Here is a 27,814-nt window from a genome sequence, read left to right on the forward strand (position 1 = left end):
TTAGAAAACTATAATTTTATTACACTAATTAATTGTGGTATTTACAAATTCATACAGATTAGTAACATAGTATAATACAAAAGCAAGTTTCACTAAATAAATAACACATTTTTCATGTAACATATTACACACTATTTATTAAATATAAAGAAGGGAAATTCAGAAAGAAGGGTTTACTTGTTCTAGCAATTTTGTGTTAAGTAGAAATTATTTGGGGATTTTTGTTAATTTGATATTAGGGTTCTCTTGCTTATTCAAATTTTTGTTTTGCAGAGGTTTTCCATCAATACATATTTTGGAATCTCTTATTCAAAAATTAAAAAGTATATTGAACAGGTTTTTGGTATATGTTGTGTTCATAAATTCTTACCATGGTTACATAAAAATAAATCAAATAATAACAAAATATCCTCATCCAGAGATACAATAGTAATATAATTTCTCTGATCAAAAATAGGTATATAACATGACATACACGAATCTTGCAATATTACCGCAATATTACCGGTACTTGTTTTTTATACATTGTATTTGAATTCTTTACATAAATAATGTTGTCTTTTTCATTTAAGAACATTTGTTGTGTACATGCTAGTTACTCAAGAGCCATTAGTTTTTGAAATGTAAAAAATTGCCGAAGTGTTAGGATTTTTTCTGGATAATCAATAAAGAAAGGAACAATGGTGATAAAATCAAGATGGCCACCAGTATAGCCGGTTCTTCACCCTTTGTGCACAAGTGATGAGGGAAAGCCCCCAAGGAGCACTCGGCTGTGAAATTGTAGAAACCAATTTTACATCATTCCATTCTCAAAATTTCCATTTTTCTTAATCCTATTTCATTGTTTTTTTTAAACGTCTTGATTTTGTAAAGTGGTATAGGCATTTTTATCAGTTGTGTGATGGAGGAACAGGATTTTCCTGACATTTGCCAACGTTCAGTAATACAAAAAAATCACAATGTTTCGAGATCTGCAATCTGATATCTTCCTCAGTGGATGACTAACATAACACATAACTACAATCTCTTAAAGAAAAGTTTTATTTTAGTTTTATTTCTTTCTGAATTTCCCATGCATTCATTTTCACTAGGTACTTAACTTGGCATTAGATTACTACTGCTATTACAAACGTTTTTCAACAAAAACAAAGCGTTTTATATTTCCTGAACAAACATAGGTATATATGTACAGTCAACATTCAAAGAAGCACAACTTTCTTTTATTTCCAATCTGCCTAAGTTATCACAGGATTTTTTTCTATTTCAATTATACTACAACTCGCTAAGTGTGCAACTACAACTTTTTCTTCATAAATACTATTTACACCATGATCAAATGGGTTTGTAATACCATTGACAAAATGTTTAGAGTTACTATCATAATGCATTTGATCTAAGAGACAAGCTAGAGCTTGTTTATGTGGCATCAGTGCAGTCATGAAAGAAGAACTAAAAACCATCTCTAACGAAACATATGGATTCCAAACTTGATCTCTCTGATTAGACTTAAAGTAAGTCACAAACCTACTTGCTTCATATCGTACATCAGTAACTTCATCTTGCAAAAAGTGCACACATGCTTTCCAAATAAGTGATGCACATTGATTCTCTATTGGTTGTTCAGATTTGAGAATTTTTGTGAGGAACAGCATAGATTTAGCTGCATAAACTCTTCTATCTTGATCATAATCAAAACGAGGATCTGATATTTTATTTATCAATGCTGCTACTTTTTCAACCAGTTCCATGTCAACAGTTTTTTCAAAAGAGAGTATTCCACAAGCAATTGGTAACAGTAACTGAAGAACTGGAACTGGGGTCATGTTCGAATCCAAAATATCATGACAGTACAGGTTAAACTCTGGACAAAAAAGATTTGGGCCTGAATGGTTTTCATGAAGAAGATCCAAACAGTTCAACATTATATCCAAAGAAAGCACTAAAAGTTCTGTGTTCAATCTTTTCTGCATTATAAAATCTTTTAGAATAATAACTAACTGTGCCATTCTATCAGTGATTATCAAATCTTTTTGTCTAGATTTACAGGTTACGAGCACTTGAATAACTTTTAAACTTGACAAATGAATATCGTAATTTTGGCATTTGAGCAACCACTGTTTTATTTGCTTAATGACATCACAACCATTGTGCATGACTTGCACTTGGTTTGATATATGCTTGCTAATAAAATGTGGTAACCCCAAAGATATGTTAGATGTACTGTTATCACTTATGTTTAAACAATTAACTACATTCGCTGAATAATTTAGTTCAAACACCAAAGATTTAACAAAGTAAGAGTGTTGGCCTCTAAGAACACTTTTATACAAAGTATCTAATAACGATTTAACTCTTTCTCCTTGCATCTCAAGTAAGCATATTCCAGATTTTTCATCATTGAATCTTTGAACAAGATATGTTAAATTTAACAAATAACCGTGCAACTCATTTTCTGACCAATTACAACTTACTTCATCATTCAGGAAAGCCAAAATTTGCTGGACTCTTTCATTAATTATAGGAACAAGTTCTGATGATGTTAGGAACATAGAGTGTGCTTTGGCACTTAATTTTCTTACATTAAAAATATTACTTTTAAACAAAAGGATAAAAAATTTTCTAAACATCTGCACTATTTCTAAAACATCCTCCGCAATAATAGATTGCACACCTGCTACCAAGTTTGTAACAAGAGTCAAGAGGGGCATCAACTTTGAATGTACATTCATAGAATTTGACTGTCCTGCCTCAAAAAACTCATTCAGCATAACTTTTACTAAAGGCTTAGCATGAAAATAGAGTTCTTCAAATGCCAGGTGGTGGTTTCCTCTGCCTTCTTCTTGATGTGGCTTCTGACCAACTAACTTGGGAACTATTGCCCCAATCAACTGTAATGCAGCATTCCTGTAAAAAGTTAATGATATAAGTATTCCAAATGTTCTATAGCACTATAACATTATATTTGTATACAATGAAACCCAACACTGAAAATTACAACTAAAAATAGAACCTACAAGATTGAAAAGGTGATCTAAATTAATGCTAGTGTTTATGATTTTTTAAATGAACAAGAGGCAGATATCAGTGTACTGCTTTAATAGAAACTAAACTAGATAAGTCAGAAGGGATTAAATTGAGGAGTCTGTGTTCATTGTTTTGTTTAATTATTCCACAATAATCACTTGAAAAGTAATCATGAAGAGTTTCTGTAATGGCCAGGAGGTCTTATAAGACAATACTGTGATTTAGTGATGGGAAAATCCAGAATTTTTGAATCTCAAATAAAACATATTAAGATATAAACATAAATGTTTTATATAGGATTTATTTATAATGCAATAATTGTGAAGTAAAAAAAATTAACAATTGTCTGTTTCTCATCAAGCAGCTCATGTACATGCATAGACGCAGAAGACACACAGCATTTCACAAACATAAACATAGACAAGATAGTATTGACAAAAGCACACAATCTGTTGATTTGGTTATCTATCTACGCGTCTTCATCTACAGAGCTGACACATGGAGACTATTTTTCACGGAAGAAATGATTGTTGACACTAATAAAAATACAAATATATGGGTAGAAGCATGCAAAGAGATGTTTGTGAGAGAAAGAGACTCTAAACCTACTTCACCAGCAGAGCTATGTTTGGTATTTTGTATATGGCAGGAGCTTTAAAAGAATGTTGTCCAAATTTACATCATCTTTGGTCTAACATGGACTAGGTATTGAGTTTCTAATTGAGTAAAGGAGGAGTTGAGGTTGTTTACAAATATAAAGAAAATTACAAAGTAGCAAAAATCAGTAACAGATTGCCAATGAATTCGCTCTTAAACACAGCAGCACTGAATGGCTTTATTAATTTGAAGGAGATGTTGAGAAGAAGTTTTCTATGAAACTTGGTAAAGGATCTCTGTAAACATCATATACTATAACAGGTTGTTATTGCAAGCATGCTAAGTTTTACTGAGGAGCTGATCCGTAGAATTCTTAAAGTGGAAATCCCTCAAGTTCGACGAGCACAACTAACAGAAGATTCACTATCGGAAGATGAGTCAAGTGTGACTGCCATAAAAATCATCCATCAAAGACTAGATGTGCAAAGTGCCAATTCTTCATCTGCAAAGAAGAAGCTATCCCCACTCAGTGTATTGACTGCATCCAAAGTGAAGAGGGCATGGAAATGGATGATGATGAGTGAACATACAGGGGAAGCAGGAAAGACTCACTATTATATAAATTTAATAATAATAATAGTATATATATATATATATATATATATATATATATATATATATATATATATCAGTTGTTTGTTCATGAACAAACAAACTGATCATTACTAGTTTTCAGTGACTGTCACTGAGGACATAATTAACACAAATGAGCAAATAAAGACATCACATATTCAGCTGTTCATTGCATTACCAAGGATAAATAAACATATGGTTATCTAACTATATGAGTACTATTAATAAATGACGAGAGTGAGCAATGCCAATCAACAGAATATCAATGTGTTGTGGCGACAATAATTATAAGTCAGTTTGTTTTTGGGATATTGTGCAGGCAGAGATGAAGTTTTTCCAGCCCCTAGAATGATAGGCTTTGCTAACGTTCAGCCAATCAGTATCACCTGATGGTCCAGATATGAGATGAAAGGTTGGAGAGCGCCACCAGTGACACCTTCAGCATGTACTGAGCCATGTGTTCCCGCAGACTGGCCTCCTGTACCAAGGTCCGCAGGAAGTGTAAGGCCTGACTCTGCGGAAGGTCGACCAGAAGCTCACCCTCGATCACATGGCTGTCTGTGGCTATCTCCAACAATCTCGCCACACAGTTGTGCAGCAGAGGCTGAAACATTGCAATAAATCACTCAATATAATCGATCTTACATCATAGAACATTCTCTGAAAATACTTATCTGGACACAAAAGTTATAATGACTTTGTACTAGTGAAGTGGATTTGTTTTTCATATTTTTTTTACACAATTTAATTCATATAATCTGTGTGATGAGTTCCTGCACTGCTAATACTTCCATCACAACAATTAAGAATTTCCATTGATTAATCTTTATGAGAATGATAATTAACCCATTTTGATAAAGTTTAACCTAAAAATATTTACCCTGAAAGTCCCGTACTCTGAGTTTCAGAGACGATTCTACTGTTGTCTTCTTGGGTTGAACACTCTTCACTTTTTAGTTTGCCTTTCTTCAGACAAGATTGAAAGTACATAACACTGCACAATCATCTTGTGCGGGTTTCATGAACCATATTGAAATAAATTTTAGATTACCACCTTGTAAAGTACACATACCATAATTAACTTCAGAAAAAATGTACATACATTTATTAAATCTTAAAGACAAAAGGTGACCTACCTTAGTATGCCTAGAGTCCCCTGTGATAAGCCTGTGCACCAGTATAGCTAGGCCAGCTGACCGACGGGACACTGTGGTTGCAGTGTTGCCAACTAATGATGTCAGGCACCACTCCATGAGCTGAGAAGGTAAGGCCTGCAATTCTGTGATTGGGCTGCAACACAGGGTATCGTTTAAAACTATTTTGACATGACAGAGAATATATATAACAATTATAATGTTTTCTAAGGAGTTCAATTGGTAAACACATTTAGTTGAAATCATATGACTTATGAATAGACAAGCATACATTGTTAATCATCCTACCCACTTGGGATATTTGTGGGTAATATAGAGATTATTGATCAACAAGTTTAGATGCAATTGTTTGTCAAACTGACAGATCTTATACACAAATATTAATCTACATACAAGGAACATTCATGTCAAGAATTTTGAGTTGGTCAACATGATTGGCCAAACTTATTTGACAGGAGAACACCAGATGACAATACTGTAATATTACGTTGCCTAGAAAAGAAACTGTTTATGTTAAACAAACATGACAGCCATATTGGTTTGCTTTATTGTGGACCAGACATGAAAATGGTCAAGTTCAGAAGTGTATCTTACTTAAACTTGACAAATTTTTTAATGTTGGTTATAATAATGATAGTACCTGGAAGTGATGTATTTGGTAATGTGGTAGAGAGCCAATCCTGCAGACTCTATGGCACCTTTGTGTCGACATCGACGTAACACAGACACCACCACTGTGACACATCGTTCTGTGTCTCTAACAGAAAGTGGCTTGCTCACCAGTTTACTGCACAGCACACTGCTCTCCTGAACATGAAAAATCATTGAACTACCATCTTGACCATATATTACCAACCGTATAGCCTAATTCTTTACCCTAACTCTCATACGTAAACATCAAAATGCTAATGTATTTTTATTTCAACCTAGTCACATTTAAAGTACTCCTTAAGTAAGTAACCCTTTTTTACCAGTATATGTTTAATTACAAGTACAAAAATAAATATTAATCTATATTAAATGTTCTAATTTGTTAACTATAGGGCAAAAAACCATAAGATCATACAAAAGTTCAGTTCATCTGATTGCAGTATGAAAATTATGAGATGTACACAATACACAAACAAAAAACAAATCAATGCAAAAATGTTGTATTTAATTTCTGTATTTCAAAAATAAAATGTCAAGTGACAGTTATGGAAAAGGAGGAAGTAATCATAGTGTTTGAGGTTGCTAAAAGAGAGAACTTGAAGAGTGTTTTTATGAAAGTGATCATGAAGGATCTTAATCAAAATGTGCATTTATATTGTTTGTATAACATATTTGATGTAGTTTGTAAATATAAACAAAACTAAACAAAAAGATGTTGTGGGTTTGTAAAACTCATTTGAATTTCAACTCATGAGAGGTTGTCTTTTAGGGTAGTTCTTCTAATTTTTTTAAAAATGTTTGTAATTCAAACATCCTGCATCTGGATCACTAGCAAATTGCTATTTCGAGATTCATGCAAAAAGTGGTTCTAATAACTCAATATACTCAATCTTTCTTGTGTTTACAATTTGGAAACAATATTATTGTGCAGCACAGCAGTACTCAGACTTGAGCTCTACTCTGGCTTGAGACTTTACAACCATTTGCTGAGACAATTAATTAATTAATTTTAAGATGAACAAAATTACAATAGCTTTAAAAAGTGTTTAAAAGACCACCGTATAGAGCAGACATACTACTCTGTTAGTAAATAACTGAAATAGAATTACTTAAAAGAGTCTGATTGTTTATATAGTTTATATAGAAAGAAAATAATGTTTGAATATCAGATTTTTATTACTAAATTTCTGGTCTGTACTGAAATGACATTTATCAATGACTCAATGACGAATCAAATATTTACTCTAGAGCTTCAATGAAATCTTTGTAAAGCAATTTGATAATATTTAATTTCATTAACTTATGTCTCGTTATTAATTGGTGAAACACAAAGAAACATATGAAATTAATATGGTGTTCCGTAGCAATGAAACTGTTAGCCGGAACCTCTCTTTGGCTGGCTAAAACCCGTTGTAATGATTCCGCAACTGAAACAACTTGGCACACTTCTAGCGGTGGGATGATCTAAATCTGATGTAGTAACGACTCTCATCCACAGTTAACATGTTAAACTAATGTACAATAACTGTCAAGCTATAATACATGTAGTAACACCTTCACTGTTGTTCTAATTGAATGATCTTGTGTAATACATATTATAAGCCTGCCATAATAATGTGTATACTGCAGTCAATGTGATGAGCATTTTAGTAATTGGCAGAACATAATTGACTACTGCAGTCAATGTGTAAACAGTGTTGTGGAGATCAGACTGCAAACTTTCCCCATATCTTCTTTTCTATTCTAACATGTCTGTTTCTACCTGCAGCTACAGCCATTGTCTAATCAAAGCTCTAAAACATCAATCAGTCTAAACTTTACTTTACTTTACCAAACACAAAACTGTGATAAAGATTGGATACAGGAAAAGAGAGCATATACTAAGAGCGCTGACGGGGATTTTAAAGGACCCTAAAACCAACAATAACTATATGTTCAAGTTCAAAAAAGTAATTTAATTTAATGAATACCTTAAGATTGAGCCAGATACAGCTGAGTACAAGCTGTTGGGCAGGAGTCAGTTGGAGATCAGCTGATGTGTCATCTCCCATCTCCACTGACACCTCTTTGTCCTTCAGAGAGGAACTCTCCACTACTGCTGCAATGGCCATTCCCATCTCTCCAAAAGAGGGAGCATATTCTAAAGTAGAATGATACACTTAAAAACCACTATCATGTCACAAAAATTACTCAAATTTAATTTTTATCACATAGGAATATATCATTATGACTAAGTGAATTTTTCTTTGAATTTTTTAAAGAAAGAACCTGATGATCCCTTTCTAGGTTGGTGCTGTTATTTGATTTCTTAGTAAGATATATGTTAAAACTATTTTCAAAATATATTTTACAATTGATGCATTTTGAAATCTTTTTCAATGCCAGTACTATTTTAATAGCCATCAACTATTTTAATTCATATTTTCATAATAAAAACCACTTTCATGTAATCATTTCTAAAATACATGATTTCAATTGGAACACAAACTTCCTGACTGATTGAAATAAAGAGCGACCATGACATTTACAATTTTGTTCAAAACCGGTGGTGTAAGGTTTTTATAACTGCTTCAAAACTTTTAAGCACCTTTTTTATATAAACAAATAAAAATAGTATTGTACACAAATAACTTTATTTCCTATAATTATGTACTTATTATTTAAAATTATTTTCTTTAACAGCTCCAACTCTTATGGCAAAGGCTTGAACAATAGCCTTTTGGAAGCACCTTCCTTACAAACTCTGCATAATGAGTAGGTGAGCACAACAGACTCTAAGATTGTGTTGCACTTTTTTCCCCCTGACTGAATTCAATCCCCATGACACGTGTGCAATTGCTAGTAAACCACAGATGTATAGTCTAGTGTTTATAAATGAAAGTTTGTCTTCAAATTTAAGTTCTATAGATTTAAAATTGTTCATTGTTCGCTTACAACTTTGTGCATTTGAGTAGCACAATCGTTATCTGTTCTTGACACCCAACAGGACATTGACCACTAGCTGGTACACTATGATGCTTATGCTAAGTATTATGATTAGTAATCTTATTTACCAATGTATAAGAAGATAACAGATAGAATTTTAATTTAATTATGAATTCATAAAAAGATGACTTTTAAAATATAAAAGTACTTGCCATTTCATAACCTGCATGAAATTTAAGAATAACCACAAAAACTTCTTCCAGTAATGGCCAAAGAGCAATAAGACAACAATTCATGCACTGTAGTATAGTACTATCTAACAGAACTAAGTCAGCTACTGTATGAGTGAGTTGTACACTACAGATTGCATTACCATATGTACATTAGAGATTGCCAAAATCCTCCATATCCTTCAGAATTTATATTAACATTATCAATACACACACCTAGATCTTTTTAGGATGTAGAACAAATTGCAGTATTTATATTAACTCAAAATAACTTACCAGATTTTGGATCTGATTTTGAAGACAACACACCCAAGAAGAACTGTGTATTTTCTTCCATAAGGTGTAACAGTCTTTCTAGTTGATTTGCATCCAACAACATGAACTCAGGGCTTTCAGGATCCGTGAGGAGAAGTGTCAGAGTCTGTAAAGTGCCATAGAGGAAAGATCCTTGAGAAGCTGCCTTCAACAAGTCTTCTTTAAGTAGTGTAAACTGTTCTTCTGCAGAAGACAAAAGAGCACTGAAGAAGAGAGCATTTCCATTGTAAACAATTTGTTTAATCGTTTCCGAAGAACAATTAGAAGCCAATATTACAAGAACTTGAACAATTCTAGCCCCACTCTCAGCATTATAAAATATTGAGCTTGAACATAAGGACAATCCCTTGTTGAACAAATGTTCAAATTCTTCCGCGAATGACTGTGATATTTTAAAGTGTGTTGTTAGAATAGTGCCAGCACTCAAACGAACATCATTGTCTCCATCAAAGAGACAGTCTAGAAGTACCTTTTGACTTGATAATGATTCGAATTTATAACTCCACGAAAAAGCATTGTCTTCTGATCTTAGACTTAAACTGCTTTTATTGCTTTTCCTAGAATAAGATTGCTCTTTTCTTCTCACTGGCTCTCCAAAGTACATAAGAACAATCATGTACAGTTCAAGAGATGTGTATTTGCGCTGATAATTGCATTTGGTGTCCAAATTGAAAAGCAAAAATGAATGTAACCAGTCCAGGAATTCAAAACATAGAGTTTTTGAGGGTGATTCAGTATTTTTATTCTTTAAGAAATGTAATAGCATATCTCTTAAGCGGATTATAAAAGTTGTAAATGAGTTCAGCAGGCTTTGCCTCAAAACTGTACTATCCGAGTTAATATTTTGCCTAAAATATTGTTGAACTAAATTATATTCCTCTACATTTGGCGATATAGATGCTTTTGAAGAAGTACAAATAAGCGAAAATGCTTGAGAACGAATTTTATCTGAGTAGTCTTCAAGGGCAAATTTAATTTTACATTTATTCATTTCTTCCCAAGAAGAGCCAGGAAATCCCTCTTTTCTTTTTATTCTGAGGAGGGAGATGAACGAATATATATTAATTGATGTCACTTCAAGAAGGTCATCTAATGCCGAAGGGACTTTCTTGATTGTTGGTAGCATCCAGTAATTGAAAAGATTTTCATTCTCCAAACTATAACAAAACAAAACCATTTTTATAAACATTATAAGTTGAAAAATGTTTAATGTTTAATTATATAGTATGTTTATGATAAAAGTTTGATTTTTAATTATATAATTTATAAATAATAATCAAAACAAAGTTAATATCTTTTGGATCACAACTCATTAGTAAATACAAATAAAACCTATAAATAGAAATTTCATATTTATTTTATATTCAAACAAATACTATTATGTTAAATATTATTGTACATGTTTCCCATTGAAAAAATATTTGTTTGTTAGTGGCACTGTCTATTTCACATACATTTTAGCTGCTGAACACAATTAATCTCTAATAAACTAGAGGTGTCATTGACATAATTTCCTCATTCGCTGATTTATTGCCCTTGAGGTCATAAATATTATTAACACATTATTAAACAGTAAAAGACATGTTTACCTGACACCTGGGTTGATCAAAATGTGGGAGAGGGGAGCCAGGAAATAGTGACACCACTCTGTGTGTGAAAGCTCACCCAGTATGGCACGGTATAAGTCAGTGCCAGCTGGTACCAGATGTGGTACAGAGAGACTCAGCATTAGTCCTGGTATTATGTCCTCTTTGTGATCCTTCAGAACCTGAATAAGACAACGTTTTATAATACAACTAATCTACAAAATTCTGCTGTAAATAATTGTTGTAGCACAGAATCTTGTAAGAATCAGAACAAATAGTGAATTAAAAACTGATCAGTAAGTTTAGGGTGACCTTGAAGAGCAGTCCAGAGCCATGATAAGAAAGTGTTGTAGCTTGCATGTACATTACATAATCAAACACAAAAATATATCTAAATTGTTGGTGACACCACCTGCTATTTACAGATTATAGAAGTTTAATTATTCACAACCAGAGTAAAGAAGCCATCAATAGCAACCTTTACATGTTCAAAAATAGACAAATTTTTTCTCTATAAAGCAGAGTGCTTATCCGAATCTTGCTATCACAAAAGCCTGATAGTCACAATAGCTCATGTGAGAAATGTCTCATGGTGCAGAAAAACCAATAGAGGTGAGAGTATTTTTGAGTTGATGTCTAATAATTTGAGTACACTAAATCTCACTCAGCCAATAAATGAGATATGATCCAATGAATGAAGTTTGACTGAGTCCAACAAAACCTAAAGCACGAATATAAACCATACAAAGGGCTGCACTAATGAATGGTCTTGACTAAGGGCACAGCCCAATGCAATATGAACAATGGATACAACTTTACCAAAGCAATAAACTTGTTGCCAAATTCATAACAAATTATTAGGTTATTCTTGTGATAAATATATATGCTAATCAAACACAGAATCCGCTAATTCATAGAAAACACAAAACAGTGATTTTTAATTCACTAACTTCCAACACCGCATTTGAAATTAATGTCAAAAAAATGTAATTGGAATTGTTATTGAAGCAGAGATTTGTAGGGGAAATTTGTCTTCCTGCAGTTGACAACAGTATATTGAAGGTGCTAAAGAGTCAGGCACTACTTCCAGATACTATAGGTAGTTTCTGATGGATGAGATTTTAAAGTATCTTTAGAGCAGAGCAACAATCTAAAATTTCTATTTGTTTAAATAATGATCTAAGACTTGTAAGATGCTGAATAAAGCATTCAAAGAAAACATAACAAATAAAAGGACAGTGTACAAGTATCATAACAGTTCCTTGTACATCACAAGTACATCGAAGATGATCTGAGTTAACACAATCTTAATTCCATCACATGTGACAATTTTGTTTGCATTTGAGAACTTGAAACTTAAAAAAAAGTCTTCACAACCCTTATGGTTCCCTGAATATGAAATGTTTATTTGCACATAGTAATAAATAATTCTCACCTAAACAAAAAGCAAGGAGAGTAAACAGAGGTATCCAAGGTTATGACAGTCTTCCCTAACAGATGTGTAACGGACGAGACGGGACTTGGGAATTAGATAATCAGAAAACTGTTGGCCGCAAAAATCTGATTTTAATTTAAACCTTTCACATTAATAATTATTACAATACTATTCACATTCCCTAAACTGTAATTTTAAAATATATTAATCACTCATCAGCGAAACAGTAGGTTACGAATTTAAGATTTTAGAGGGAAGGGCAAACACGGAGCGAACGCGTTACGTGCGAGTACCGGCGATCAACTCACCCCACGCACGTACTTTTTCGCTACACAATTTTTGTTAAAATGGCGGACTAGACTCCGTACGGTGCTGCGCCCAAAACGAATTTACTTGGGCGTAACAGAGTCTAGAAACGACACAACTTGGCCAGACACAGGCTGGAGTCAGCAGAATCAGCAAATTCCTCAGCCAGCTGCAGCTAAAGCTGCCACGGGTATCGGGCTACTTCCGCTTAACAACTCAGTTGAGATCAACTAGAATATTCCGAGCAACTATTACTTGGACTTATATCTTACTAAATAAATATATAATAATCACTGTTCCTTATTTCCTTTTAATAATTTAGGTGACGGTAGATATTTTGTAAGTAATAGTACTTACATTTTACTGTTAGGAACAATGAAGAATCGTTGGTGGTAATACTACAATATAAATACTGTAGTACTTCACTGGTCAATAATAATATTGACCTCACAGTGTCAAATGGTCAGGGGCTTTCTTAATGGGCCGTCACACACCCCTCACCCTTAGACCATGCTGTCCTCAGCATGAGGTAACATAAAACGGTAAGTCCAATGTTCTACAGGTGTCCCTTGTTTTTTTGTTTTTTTTTTTTTTTAATTGATTCAGGAATTTGTTTCAGCTAATCTCAACTGGTATTTAGATATTGAAATAGAAAAAAAGAAAAAAAATGTTGGATGTCTTATCTGGACTCTCTTTCGAAGTTAAATTTGTACTAACATATCTTGCTAAAAATCGATGGAAACTTGCAAACATACGTCGCTCGGGTGGTGCCTCTCCCTTCACAGAAAGTCAATAAAACAAAAGCTTCATTAATTCAAAAATAAACTTCAAAATTCAAGTTGACTAACATACTCAGCAATAACAAATTTCGTTTCAGAAAATGAAATAAAATTTACATAATAATTAAAGTAACATGGTTGTTGAATAGTGACATCTATAATTAATACGCTCACAACAAGAAAGACACTCTAACACTAGGCAACCAAACATGCTTTAAACAACAACCCTTAGTGACACAACAACTATTTGTGGGATTATGGAGAAGGAGGAGATCGTTAATTTTAGTTTCCTACTCCTTTTTTTGGTCGAGCACACCACAGTGGATTGCTAAGATCCAATTATTACAAAAAAAGGTATTTAAGTGTGTCGATTAGGAAATTTTAACCGCTACTTGCCCAGTATAGGTGAGGCCGCATGGGCTTTCACTCGGGGCCGCCGTAGGTCAGTCACCCCTTTAAAATTGAAACAGTTGTTAAGTCACAAGGTTCTTACTACTAAAACGAGAATACATTTTAAGTTTAAAAAATACCAATATACAAATTGACATATACACTTGCCATTAATAGCCAAAACGAGGCAACTAAAATCCTTACAACAGAACCTAAAGTCGTTGGCATTGCCATACACCTAGTAGTGCCAAACAGTGTTCACTTGATATTTTTCTTAATCTAGCATTTTGAAAACTAAATTTAGAGGCATGCATACGATTAACATAGCAACACATTAAAACAGCAAGTACTATTTAGTTCACTTGAACAGCAAAAATTCACGAATTACAACCTATAGTTTCCTTAAACAATCATCTATATACTATTGGCGTTTGAGTATTATTCGTGAGCTAGTTTAAAAAATAATATTAAAAGTGCTTGCGTAACATTTTGGTAGGGCTGGCAACGGTACAGCAGTTGTCTTGCTGATGGGCCCGGGAGATCCCACAGCAAGGCATTTACCACAGTCTTAATTGCTGTGTGCTCATCATGTATTAATAATTTAATAATTTATTTATTTTTCTTTAGGCATCCACAGTCCAGTATTGGGAAGCGATGGGAATGGGGTATAAGGGGAAGGGGTGCCGGCTTTACCTTTCTGTGGACACCAGATATCACTCATTGGATATTGATCATAATATTAATTTATGAAAAATTCTCCCTTACCAGCCTCCAACGAAACCCTACGACTACTCGTTACACATTAATAATACAACGTTAAATTTTTACAATGTTACAAATTTATACTATGACGAAACATGGCAAAATCTTGTTACTTACTAACTAAACCCCTGTAAATGGTCCCCAATATTAGAAAAAATTCGATTTTCCTGTTCAAGGCCTATGATAAGTGCACCATGGGTCGACCCTTGTAAGTTCACACGGAGACACATCAATTTCGAAAACACTGTCGAAAGTTCCTCATTCAGGTTGAGCTCAACACAATATTAGAATTCACTTACGTTCGTAGGATCCTCATACGTCTGACACATACGTAACGGCTAGTACACACCAAGCTTGGATTTCGGTTATGCGAATAATACCAGATCCTCCTGGCACGCACTCTCGTTCTGGTTGGTTACTCTCTCTAACGGTCTGCTCATCTGGGACAATCGACTTCCCAAGGTCTCTGAGTTCTGCATCGGTCCGGGTAGCTTCGGGGTGCCGTCGGCTACCTCTCAGGCTGGCACGGAGCAGATTGGCAACTCGTACTCGATATCTCAAACAGATAAAAACAACAATTAATAACACAGTAATCGTAGATCCACTCAATATGAACCTGCTTAACTATACGATGCTTAAAACGATTGACTCTGAGGTGCTGGAAAGTACTCTCTAAAGAATACTCCTTTACGCTTAGAGTGCCAAGTTGGTCATCCAATGCTTGGAGGACCTTCAAAGTATCATTCACGTCCTGATTCAACAGTTCGGTTTCTTCTTTACTATATATCCCATCTATTTCAGGAAAAGTTATCTTTCCAAAATCGCTCGAGTGCCAGGAGCTGCCGAAGAATCGGGCAGGCATCCTGTACCCGTCTGCAATCAGGTCACATCGATCCCGATTCGGAATTTCACCCACCCCTTTCAGAATGGTTGTACTAAACGTTTAGACCAGCATCCCGTCTTAAAGCAATTCAATACTACTTTGGCTTCACCCGAGGGTTAGTATAGATCCATCGGGTTGGAGTTCTAATTAGGACTGGGATTTCAGGCCGGATATCAACTTTCTAGTGCACAACGTAATTTTCTCTTTCAGCAAAAGTTCAATTGGACAATTTGGTCGTTGGTGTACATTAAATAATACTTCCGACAGAGGACACACTGTTAAAGGGCCGAAACTACACTCACTTCGGTAATGGTCAGATGAATAAACGGTATAGGTTTGTCTGTCCTTGCTAACTATTAATTTTTGGTCGTCTACTTCCCACTTCACCCATCTTTTCAGAGAAGGGTCAAAAACAGGGATAAGTTATTACATTGAAAACTTCATACACTTGGTTATCATTTTTCAATGGGAGCTTAATGAGTACTCTAAAGCTGTGTTTCCGTAGCATACGATTTGATTATTGCAAATTTATAGAAGCTATGGAGGTTTTCTAACTTAACGTCTAAGAATAATTTTGCAGGTGGTGGTATAACCTGTTTTACAGATTTCAGGACCTCTAGGAACTGATGAGGGGGTAATAGGTTGCTAGTCATCCTATTTGCAGCCAAGTCCTCTACAGCTTGGTGAAGTTGATTCATTCTTTGTACAGCAAGGTTAATGGCATCTTTAATTTCTGACAAGGCACAACTTAATTTTAAGTATTGGAAAAGAGTATTAAACAAACTTGAGAAAACGGATTCTGTTCTTGAGTTTTGAGCCATGTTGTCATGCATCACTTGGTGATACGCTTTCAAGATGTAAATCATTTTATTTATTACCCTCGAATGGTTTAAAATTTCTGAGTGCATGTTATCTAAGACAGTTAATTGATCTGTCGTGTCGTGATACATTTCGTCATTCCTTATATTGGCCTCATCTATCTTACTATTTCATAACTTCCCAAATCGCTATCGATTACAGTTCCAAACAAGAATTTTAGTACATGACCACCGGCATCAAACAGACCGCGCTTCTTTTGGGTACGCGGCAGCAGAGTGACCAAGTCACTCGTTTTGCCAACGTAGTCGGTCACCATCTTTTGTAGTCCATAATATTCGTATCTGAAACTGGTTTCAAGGTCATGCACTATGGTATGTAAGCTGTTGTTTTGCGAGAGAAGATTTTGGAAAAACTCATCATACTGACCTCTTACCTTTACCAAGATTATACTTAGATTTCTGTTTTCCTCTTCCACTCCTGTCAGGTTGTACTGGAGCACCACAGTCCAGTTAGCTGTCTGTAAGTAAAACGTCCCCTTCTTTCTCGAATATGACACCCTGGTGGAAGCAGAGGACACCTTCCAGGATCAACAAAACGCCTAAAAGGCCTACAACACAGAACATCTATGATTTCATGTGACACGATCAAATTCGATATCCACCTTTTCCCAGGCTATGTAGCGAGCACTACTCCCCCAACTATTCCAAAGCTCTTCAAAAGTCTAACAAAGTCACCCCATCTCGCGGGTTCTTTCTTACTCCGTTTTGGGCGTCCGATACTTGCAGGCCCGGCTACTGCTACCGGGGCTTGGGTTTCATCGTCACCCTTTACATCTCCGTTTAAGTTCTGCAGACCACTATCATCTACCTCTTCATCACTGGAACTATTCTCGTTTTGCTTTTCTTTCTGCGCGGTCGAAGGACGCGGACGTTCCTTATAAGGTTTGATACGGTTCACGTGCACGACGACCTGTCGCTTTCGTATTCGAAGAACAACATTTAGAGGTGATACCACTCTAACTATGGGATATGGTCCTTTCCATAGTTTTGATAATTTCTTTACACGATGCCGTCCTATACTGGGTACATGCAATAATACAAACTGCCCTTGCGGAATTCGGTTGATTTAGCTTTCTTATCATACTGACTTTCATTACGGCCTCGGGCTCTGGCTTTAAGCACTGCAGTTTCCTTGTAAGCTTCCTGTAGTTTCTCCCGGAGGGCTTCGATTCGATATGATTGTCATATATATCTGTCTCATCCGTTATCTTCAGATCCGCTTCCATAGGAACCTCCATTTTCCGACCAAAGATTAACTCATACGGAGAATACCCAGTACTCTCATGAGATTGGGAGTTATAGGCCATGGTGACATAAGGCAAGTATTCATCCCAATTGGTTCTGGTTCCGGTTAACAAAATGACTCAACATCCTCATCACAGTGGAATGGACCCGCTCCAGTCTGCCATTACTCTGAGGATGAAAACCAGTAGTTTGGATTTTTCGAACGTGCAGAAAATTTGCATAAGTCTTTAATTAAGCCGGATGTAAAGTTAGCTCCTTGATCGGTAACTAAGCCTTTGGCACGCCAAACTTGGTTATCACCCTCTGCACTAGCGCTCGAGCAACACTTTCGGTGGTCTGATCTGGCAGTGGAACAAACTCACAGTATCTGGAAAAGTGATCCATAACACTGAGAATATAAACGTTGCGGGATTCGCTAATGGGCAGAGGACCAACTATATCTGCCGCTATCACTTCGAAGGGCTCCTGGGGTTCGTTGAAGACGTCACCCAGGGGCGCTTTCGCTTTACCGTAATTCGTTCGTTGGCTACAGCTACGACATGTCCTGACGTAATTCATAACGTCTCTTTCCATACCTCTCCACCAGAACTTCTGTTTCACCCGGTCTAGTGTTTTTGCCACTCCGGCGTGTCCGGCTGTGGGCAAATCATGATTGATCCTAATTATCTCCTGGACTAAGGAAGTTGGTACTACAATTTTCTTTTCACCCGAGCTCAAACGGTACAGGACCTTCTCCGGGCTCATCCGGAAGTTCTTGGCTTGTCTCAAACCCTGAAACTACGGGATCTTCGCGTTGACGTGTTCTAATTAACTCAAGGTCAACGACAGGGAGCACTTCCTGTTTAACCGCTCGCACTGCGCGACTTAGCCCATCCGCGTTAGTGTGTTTTTTTCCGGCTTTATGTTCTACCGTGAAATCAAACTCAGCTAGTCGCAACGACCCATCTCATCAGCCTACTGCTAGGGTCCTTCAGCGACATCATCCACTTTAGAGCGGAGTGATCGGTGATTACTTTGAAAGGACGCCCCAACAAGTAGCATCTGAAATATTTTGTACTCCAGACTAGACTAAGTAATTCGCGCTCGGTTGTCGAGTAGTTCTTCTCGGCTGGGAATAATGTTCTAGAACAGTACGCTACCGGGTGTTCCCGGCCATCAATCTCCTGTGAGAGGACTGCTCCTAAGGCAACAGTACTCGCGTCTGTCGCTAATATGAACGGCTTGGTAAAGTCAGGGTATATCAACACAGGAGCAGATATTAGTTTTGTCTTTAAGAGCCAAAAGCCTCCTGACATTCTGGTGTCCACACAAATTCGCTATCCTGTTTGGTCAACTCGAATAGTGGACGTCCAATGGTGGCAAAACCGTCAATAAAACGCCGATAATAGCCAGCCAAGCCTAGGAAAGAACGCACGTCCTTCACCGTAGTGGGCACAGGGAAGTCCCTTACAGCCGATACCTTTCCAGGATCTGGTTCAACACCACCTTTCTTAGTGATTACATGACCAAGATAGCTGACTTCATTGACCACAAAATTACATTTACTAAGTTGTACTGTCAGGTTCACATTTTGTAATTTTTCGATAGCACTTCACGAAGGGCTTCCAGGTGTGAAGGCAAGTCCTGGAAAACAAAATTATGTCATCCAAGTAGACAAGGCATTTCTCACCTTTCAAGCCCATTAACACTGAGTCCATTAGTCTTTGGAAAGTGGCCGGAGCCGTGTTTAGTCCAAATGGCATACGCTGATACTCATAATGTCCGCCGGGGACATTGAATGCTGTTTTTGGTCGGCTATCTTCGTCAACTCGAATCTGGTGATACCCAGACCGGAGATCTAACGTCGTGAACATCTGGCACCCGCCAAGTGAGTCAAGTGTTTCTGTGATGTTCGGGAGGGGGTACACGTCAGGGGTGGTCACCGCATTAAGTCCTCTGTAGTCGACACAAAACCTTAATTTAGGGGTACCGTCGGGAGATTTCTTAGGCACAAGTACTACAGGCGATGCCCACTCGCTCTGACTAGGAACAATGATACCTTTGTTTAGTTGATCTTTAACTAATTCGTCAAGTGTGGCCTTCTGATGGTATGGTACGCGATACGCTTTTTGTAAATAGGGGCTGCATTCCCGGTTCGTATGACATGTGTCACTGCCGAAGTACAACCCAGAGGTTGGTCTTCACTGTGAGCAAGAACATTTTTGAATCCCATGAGAGTGGACTTCACAAGGTCTCGCTCGTGACTTGGCAGATGCCTAAGCTTCTCGTCCAAGCACGCCTCTAAGTCGGACTCGTCAGAACGACTCACCATGCCTACTCTTGCCTGTGGCCTTTTGTAGCTATGAAGTGCTATGTCGCGCACAACAGTGGCCAATATTCACTTTACCCTGTTGGTTCAGATGCAACCCGTGCTTTGTGTACATGTTATGGCTCAATTTTCCTTTGAGGTCTAGAAATTCAATCCTACCCTGTTGAATTTTATCTCTATTTTTAGCTAAATTTTGAATGATGGATTTAAGAATTCCGTTGGCATCTCCAAGTTCGGATTTGAGGTCTTGATCATAGCGGTCAAATATCGACAGAACAGTTACTCTCGCTTTCCACTTCACCGGAAAATTTTCAAATGCTTGTTTCAGGGTTAACGGGTAAGGCGCACACTTGTCAACATCGTTTGTTCCCCCTATCAAGATCACCGTGTCGTTCTCGGTCAATGTATCAATAGTACTACCAAATTTCGAGGTTACTTGTTTTAGTTTCCTATTGGGCATGAAAAAAGACTTCTACATCAAAATTTCTAGGTAGTCTTTTCGGATAGTATTTCCTGGAGTCCACGACCATGACTGTCTGCTAAAACTAGTAGTTTTTGTCGCACAGGATTTCCTCCCTCCACTGGGTCGAAATCTCTGTCGAGCGTTCCTAAACTTCAAGTTCTTGGGTAGAGTTAACTCCTCAGCACTTGCGTTTACGGTCTTGACCCAACAGCGGTTTTCTTTTACCTTTGTCAGGGTTCGAGCAAGATAAACACCGTGCATGATAAAGTCAGGGGGTTCAATCACCACGTCCTTTCCCTCTAAGTCGTCGGAACCGGTGGCACATCGGTTAGTCTTCACTTGGATAATCTTTTCACACCGGGGCGGAATTTTCACATCGCTACAGCAGTACACATAACGTTGCTGTTTTGGAGGTGCACAGCTAGCTGAGGGACGGTTAGGATCCGGCACGGCCTCCCCTTTCTTTATCCGATTTAACCAAATGTCTCCACCATACAACCGAAGTAGACCATGTTCAACATTTATTTCTCCGTTTCCTTTGCCCAAAATATCGCAACCAAGTACGGCTAGGTATCCCTTAGGGAGGTTCCCAACCACAAAATTTCCTACCACTTCAACGCACGGTTTCATTTTTAAAGTCAACTCTTGTCGCCCGTAAGTTTTCAATGTCCTACCAGAAATACCTTTCAAAAATTACGTCTGGTTTGGTGAGCTCAGCGGATGAGGCTCCTCTTTTTACGAGGGAAACCTGCGCTCCAGTGTCAATTAGGACCTTTCCCTCTGCATCTTCTATCTTACCGATGGCTACAAGTTCATCTACCACATCTCGAATCTCGGGACGGTCCTGACCTGCTTCTCAGTAGTGCAGTTCTTACGAGTCGTACACATATTTAGGTTCACCTTAGTAGGTAGCTGCGAAACAGCTTCCTTTAATTCCGGGGGCTTCGTGTCGGTGGATCCACTTACCCCGCTCCCGTTTCCCGAATGAGGTCTTTTAGAGTCTAGTCGAACTCTACAATCTTTCTGTATGTGGCCTGCCTTGTTGCAACGCAGCACGTTATTCGACTAGAGCGGTCCTCTCTTTTATTCCTGCAGTTCCGAGAGATGTGGCCTTTCATATGACAATTAAAACATGTAATATCTGAGGTATTGGCTGCCTGGAACACCTTGCGTTCAGGCGTGGGGACGGGCATTGCCCCCGAGTCGGCCCGCGAGGAGGAGGGGGATATGCTAAGTCTGGTTCGAGTACACCCACGTTAGACGCTACCGCACGCGTTGGTGATGGACCTCAAGCGTCCCGCTTCTGCCTTTCTACCCATCACTCTCAGTTGTTCAAGAGAGGTAACATCGAAAAGAGCAAGCCGGTCTTGCAGCTGGGGATGTAAGTTATGCAATATTTGCCTAAGCTTTACTTCTTCCACTACGGGTGTTGACAGGCGACTGTACAACCCCTCCATCGCAGCGATAAATAAGTCAATGGGTTCCGTTTCGGCTTGAACTCGATTGAATATCTCTTGCTGTAGGTATATGTCATTGGTCAGGATGTTGGAAGACCAGTTCCATATCCCTACACAGCTGTTCCCAGTTCTTGAGACGGCCTATCGTGGATCGATACCACGTTAGGGCAGGTCCCGTGAACAAATCCACTGCCGAATCAAACAGTTCGGTTGTGGTGACCCCTCGAGCTCTGCGCAGTTCTTCTGCTCTCTGCAGAAACGCCCCTACGCTCTGTGATTGGCCGTCAAATTGTAAGCCCCATTTATACACAGGCACTCCTCTACTATGTGCGGATGACGTTAAGTTAAAATTTTGTTGCGGTGTGATCGCGATGGTTGAATCTATTTGTCGAGCAAGTGCACCGACAGTGATGTGGCTTGTTTGCCTCTGGAGGCGAGTGCACATCCGCATTTTTTTGGGCCGCGGGGTCTGCTCGGCTGCTGAATTTTCAGCTTCGGCGTTTGCCGCGTCTTTCTTGGCTTCGGCCGCGTCACACAGTTTCTTTGGTCTTATCCATTAACACCTCATGACGTTTTTGCGATACTTTTGTCACCCAATGCGCCTATTGGTATACGTCCCGCCCTTAAATAGTTATGCCACATCCTGGCTTGAAGACGCTGACCTTCAGTGTCTGTATAGTCCCCCCTCATATTCATTCGCGTAGGCAGCCAATGACTTATATTTATCTTCACAGGCCTCCAGTTCCTCATCTACATTTAAGGAAGCTAAGACAGCCTGATCAATAGGCGTACCTGCCTTAACACACTTCGTCAGCCGTTTTCTTAAATCCTCAGCCGTACCGGAAGTAGGCTGTCCTCGGATTTTTCAATTCATATTGATTCTCTTCCTTTTTTCAAGAGATACGCGTTCATAGTGTATGCCAATACTAAATTCCAAAGGGGAAATGAAAATTCCATACACTAACTCAACTCTTCAAATAATTTCAAAAATTGTCACGTTCAATTAATCAATTAATTTTTTTTTAATTACTCGTCATTTAAATCATACCCTCACGCAATATCTCTTCAAATGTCTAACTAATCATCACAGTTATACGCCTAAGTCCACGGTAGCGTTTAATATTTTTAATTTAAAAGTCGATAAATTTAGTTCCTGATTTATGAATAAACTTTTTAGTCAATAACAAGTTTTAATATTGAATTAGTCACTAAGCTATTCCTCACACCGCCATAGGCACCCTACCGTAATCAGTAAAGTCCAAAAATTTCGACTAAGTCCTTAGCTCAAAATATCGAATTAAATCCCGAAATTATCATAGAATAGCTAGTTATCACTTATTGAATCGGTAACCGTTCAATTCTAATTTTGCTTTGATTCTACTACTTATGTTGTAAGTTCATACTATCAATCAATAATAATAATAAATAATCAATAATTAGTTAATTTTTATAGTATGTCAAATGCGCTGGCGTCTTTTGACCTGACATGGAAAATTAGCCACAATGCGACTCTATATTTTTCAGAGTCGATGTCTCAAGTTATTATTATTCTATTTATTTTAATTTGACATTAAATTCAATCAATCAATTATAATTAATTATCAGCCATTTTCAATGACGCCCAGACGGCTTCCAAACGCACTTTAACACACTAGGTATGGTTATTCTAATATTAGTTTATACTAATACTAGGTTAGTTAAAAAGCTTCTATTGTATGTTAAAAGGTTAAGTTATAATTAGAATACTGTTAAACTAAGAATAAGTAGCAGTTAACGTGGACTGTTAGGCTTCACTGCCTTTATGATTAGTCTGAACTGATGCCTAGATCAATGCATCACTATTAAATTTAAATACGTCCTTCCAAATATGCTTTAATTTAAATCGATAATATATTACCAGATTATTTTCAAATTTCAACTAATTGATTAATATCTGTGCCCTTCCTCTAAAAATATACAAAATAAATTTTGAATAGAAGAACTATTAATTAATCTGCTAGCTGATTATTATTGCTAGCTTAGGTTAAGCGTAATAGATTATTTTTACTTACTGGAATCGCTGATGATCCGCCAGTCCCATCTCCACAGGGTTTCTCAGCTCCGTAGGACTCGCAGAAACGTGGAAACAATTTAATCACGGACTTTTGAACCGCACCTTCACACCTGACACCACTTGTAACGGACGAGACGGGACTTGGGAATTAGATAATCAGAAAACTGTTGGCCGCAAAAATCTGATTTTAATTTAACCTTTCACATTAATAATTATTACAATACTATTCACATTTCCCTAAACTGTAATTTTAAAATATATTAATCACTCATCAGCGAAACAGTAGGTTACGAATTTAAGATTTTAGAGGGAAGGGCAAACACGGAGCGACGCGTTACGTGCGAGTACCGGCGATCAACTCACCCCACGCACGTACTTTTTTCGCTACAAATTTTTGTTAAAATGGCGGACTAGACTCCGTACGGTGCTGCTCCCAAACGATTTACTTGGGGGCGTAACAGAGTCTAGAAACGACACAACTTGGCCAGACACAGGCTGGAGTCAGCAGAATCAGCAAATTCCTCAGCCAGCTGCAGCTAAAGCTGCCACGGGTATCGGGCTACTTCCGCTTAACAACTCAGTTGAGATCAACTAGAATATTCCGAGCAACTATTACTTGGACTTATATCTTACTAAATAAATATATAATAATCACTGTTCCTTATTTCCTTTTAATAATTTAGGTGACGGTAGATATTTTGTAAGTAATTAGTACTTACATTTTACTGTTAGGAACAATGAAGAATCGTTGGTTGGTAATACTACAATATAAATACTGTAGTACTTCACTGGTCAATAATAATATTGACCTCACAGTGTCAAATGGTCAGGGGCTTTCTTAATGGGCCGTCACAGATGTAATAGTTTATTAAAATTGTGACAGGTAGCTCAGATTTTTTTAAAATATAAATGCATATTTACACACAGCAGTTATTCATTTTTTAATTAAGTATTGCACTGTAAATCTATTACAGCAGCTAAGACACCCATGCATCATAGGAAATGTGCAAATTTACCTTCTGCTCAATCAATACAGACCTCTGCTCATCGTATTACTGAGTTATGAGCACCATCAAAAATGCCCGATGTAGTGTGTACTCTGGTAGCCTGTCACAATGCACTCACAGATAGATCCAACAACAATATTATAAAAAACAAAAGAGACTTTATATCAGATTGATTTACACATAACTTAATAGCAACATGATTAATTGTGTAACAATTATAAGCAGCACCAGCAACCATTGCATCAATCAGGACATGCCAGCATGTGTTTTGTAAGAGATATTTTCTGTAAATATGCATTTTCCAGAGCAAATTTATCGTAATATTTTTTTCCTTATGCCTATATAAGGAATTCATTCCTGAAATTTCACCATTGAATTTTGAAGCTACCCGTAAAATTCTGGAAATGCTAAATAGCTTTCAATACCTGAACACCTTCACTGATGATACTGAGTGATACTGTACCACCATCTATGAGGTGTGTTCAGAAAGTAAGTACAGTTAAAAAAAAAACAAAAAACAAAAAAAACAAGTAAAACCCTTTGTTTAACACAATTTTATTTCTACATGTAAGGCCAAACATTAAACTATTTTTTGACATAGTTTTCACCGATGTTCAAACACCTGTCGTTGCGGGTGATCAATTTGTCTATACCCTATTCGTAGAAGGTTCTCGCCAACGAATGTAGCTTTGACACCACAGCAGTTTTTACTTCATCGTCGGTTTCAAAGCGTTGGTCGCCTAGCTCATGCTTCATGTGCAGGAACAAGTGGTAGTCAGACGGTGCCAAGTCCGGGTTGTAGGGCAGGTGATCGAATTGCTCCCAACGAAATTGTCAAAAAGCAATGTTTCAGTGTCACCAGCGGTAAGGGGCTGAGCATTGTCATGGAGCAACACAATTCCTTTACTGAGCATTCCTCTCTGTTTGTTTTGAATTGCCCACCTTTGCTTTATTAAGGTTTTGCAATACCTTGACGCATTAATGGTTTCACCTCTTGAGAGAAAATCAATCGGCAAAACACCTTTCCGATCCCAAAAGACAGTGCACACGATTTTTCGTGCAGACATTGTCGTCTTGAATTATTCTTTCTTCAGAGATTGCGTGTTTCGCCACTCCATTGACTGCTGTTTGGATTCCGGTGTGACATGACGGACCCAAGTTTCATCACCTGTCATAACCTTTGTTTAAAAAATCCTCATCATCATCACTGTACCGTGTAAGAAAAGTCAAATCACTTTTGAGTCTCTTGGTTTTGTGCACGTCAGTGAGCTTTTTTGGAACCCACCGGAAACACAGAGTAACCTAAGCAGTCCGTAACAATTTTTTTAAAGAAAAGCGTGTAAAGAAAAGAATGCGTGACATTTTTTGGAAATCCTCAGATAACGTTGTTATAGTGAAACGTCTGTTCTCTTGGATTTTTCCAAGTGCCCTTACAGGTCATTGGTGATAAGAGAAGTTTGTTTGACCGCCATTGAACATTCTAACCCATTTTCTCACCATTCCTTCACTCATTACTTCCTCCCCGTAAACATCTCGAAGTTGACAATAAATTTCACATTCCTTGCGTTCAAAAACCTTATTACAGAACAAATCTAACAATCAACAGGATTACTAATATTGACTTAAACATTTTTTACGTTAAGAGAAAACACAACGTAGAACAACTAAAATGGTGTGAGTCGATAGCCAGTGAACAAGGACGACTAGTGCGCATGCACGGACACCAATTGCAGCGCTACAGTGACAGTAAAATGAAATGGTACTTACGTTCTGAACACGCCTCGTATACTGAGTACTTTGACCATCCAGTACACAATAAAGTGTTGGTCACAATCAACAATCAATACATTCACAAAGTAAATGGTATAAACATTTTTAAATATTCATATATCAACAACAAAAAGCAGCCTTAGAGCTGAATTATATATGAGCCTTAGAGCTAAATAAAAGAAGATAAAAAAAACGACTAACATTGTTTATTTTAGAAATAATAATTCGAAATAATACACAGTTTCTTCTTTCATTAGTATGCTAGCTAACCTCTATCCCTAAACATATAAAAGTTTAAAACAATTTATATCAATATCAATTTTGCAGCTCTTATTTTGAATAAATGCCTTTTTTCAGATTTTTTAATTAACATGAAATAAGTTTACTCTGAACAGGCTGCTAGCAGATAACATGTTAATAAAATTTAATAATTTATTATTTCTGTTTCTTGTATCACATATCTTCTTCCTTTTCTACAAACTAGAAGGTTAAAATGATATAAAATTACCTCTAAAATATCAGTCTTTGGCAGAACAACAGCTAGTATGAAGTATTTAGTCTTCATTGTCCAAGACAAATTAGTGAAGATCAGCTCAAGAAGGCGTTGGTGCCTAAATTTGGCTTTTTCCTGGTCACAGCCAGCTGATTCGGGTAGCGCTGAGTTCCATATCTTATCATCAAACAACAGCAGTTGACAAAGAATCAAGGAATTCTGCTGACGAACTCCTCCCAAAGGGTTTTCCCAGTTTGACATTACAATGTTTAGCATAATTTTAAAAGACTCTGTGGAAACCCCTGTACCGTTTGGAAAAAATTGTATGAATTTTACACAACAAACTGTAAAATACTTTAAAAGCAAAAAAACTGGTGGATTTAAGGTGACAACATAAATTGTGCACTATTTTGAATATTTCATTTAACATAATTTGTGTCATTTCACATTGATTTGTCCAATAACTATTA

At 37.0% G+C, this 27,814-nt stretch overlaps 1 protein-coding gene across 1 annotated transcript; it reads right to left on the reverse strand.

Moving 5' to 3' along the window:
• Positions 1-27,814, reverse strand: LOC124357709 (thyroid adenoma-associated protein). The gene is made up of 8 exons (XM_046809718.1): positions 27,360-27,814; positions 11,119-11,297; positions 9,491-10,686; positions 8,030-8,199; positions 6,049-6,215; positions 5,391-5,544; positions 4,641-4,858; positions 1-2,904 (listed from the first exon to the last, which is right to left on the reverse strand). The coding sequence occupies exons 1-8, from the start codon at positions 27,618-27,620 to the stop codon at positions 1,236-1,238; spliced, it is 4,014 nt and encodes a 1,337-aa protein (XP_046665674.1). The 5' UTR covers positions 27,621-27,814; the 3' UTR covers positions 1-1,235.

This window comes from Homalodisca vitripennis, chromosome 3 (genome assembly GCF_021130785.1).
Source record: "Homalodisca vitripennis isolate AUS2020 chromosome 3, UT_GWSS_2.1, whole genome shotgun sequence".
Taxonomy (NCBI): Eukaryota; Metazoa; Arthropoda; class Insecta; order Hemiptera; family Cicadellidae; genus Homalodisca; species Homalodisca vitripennis.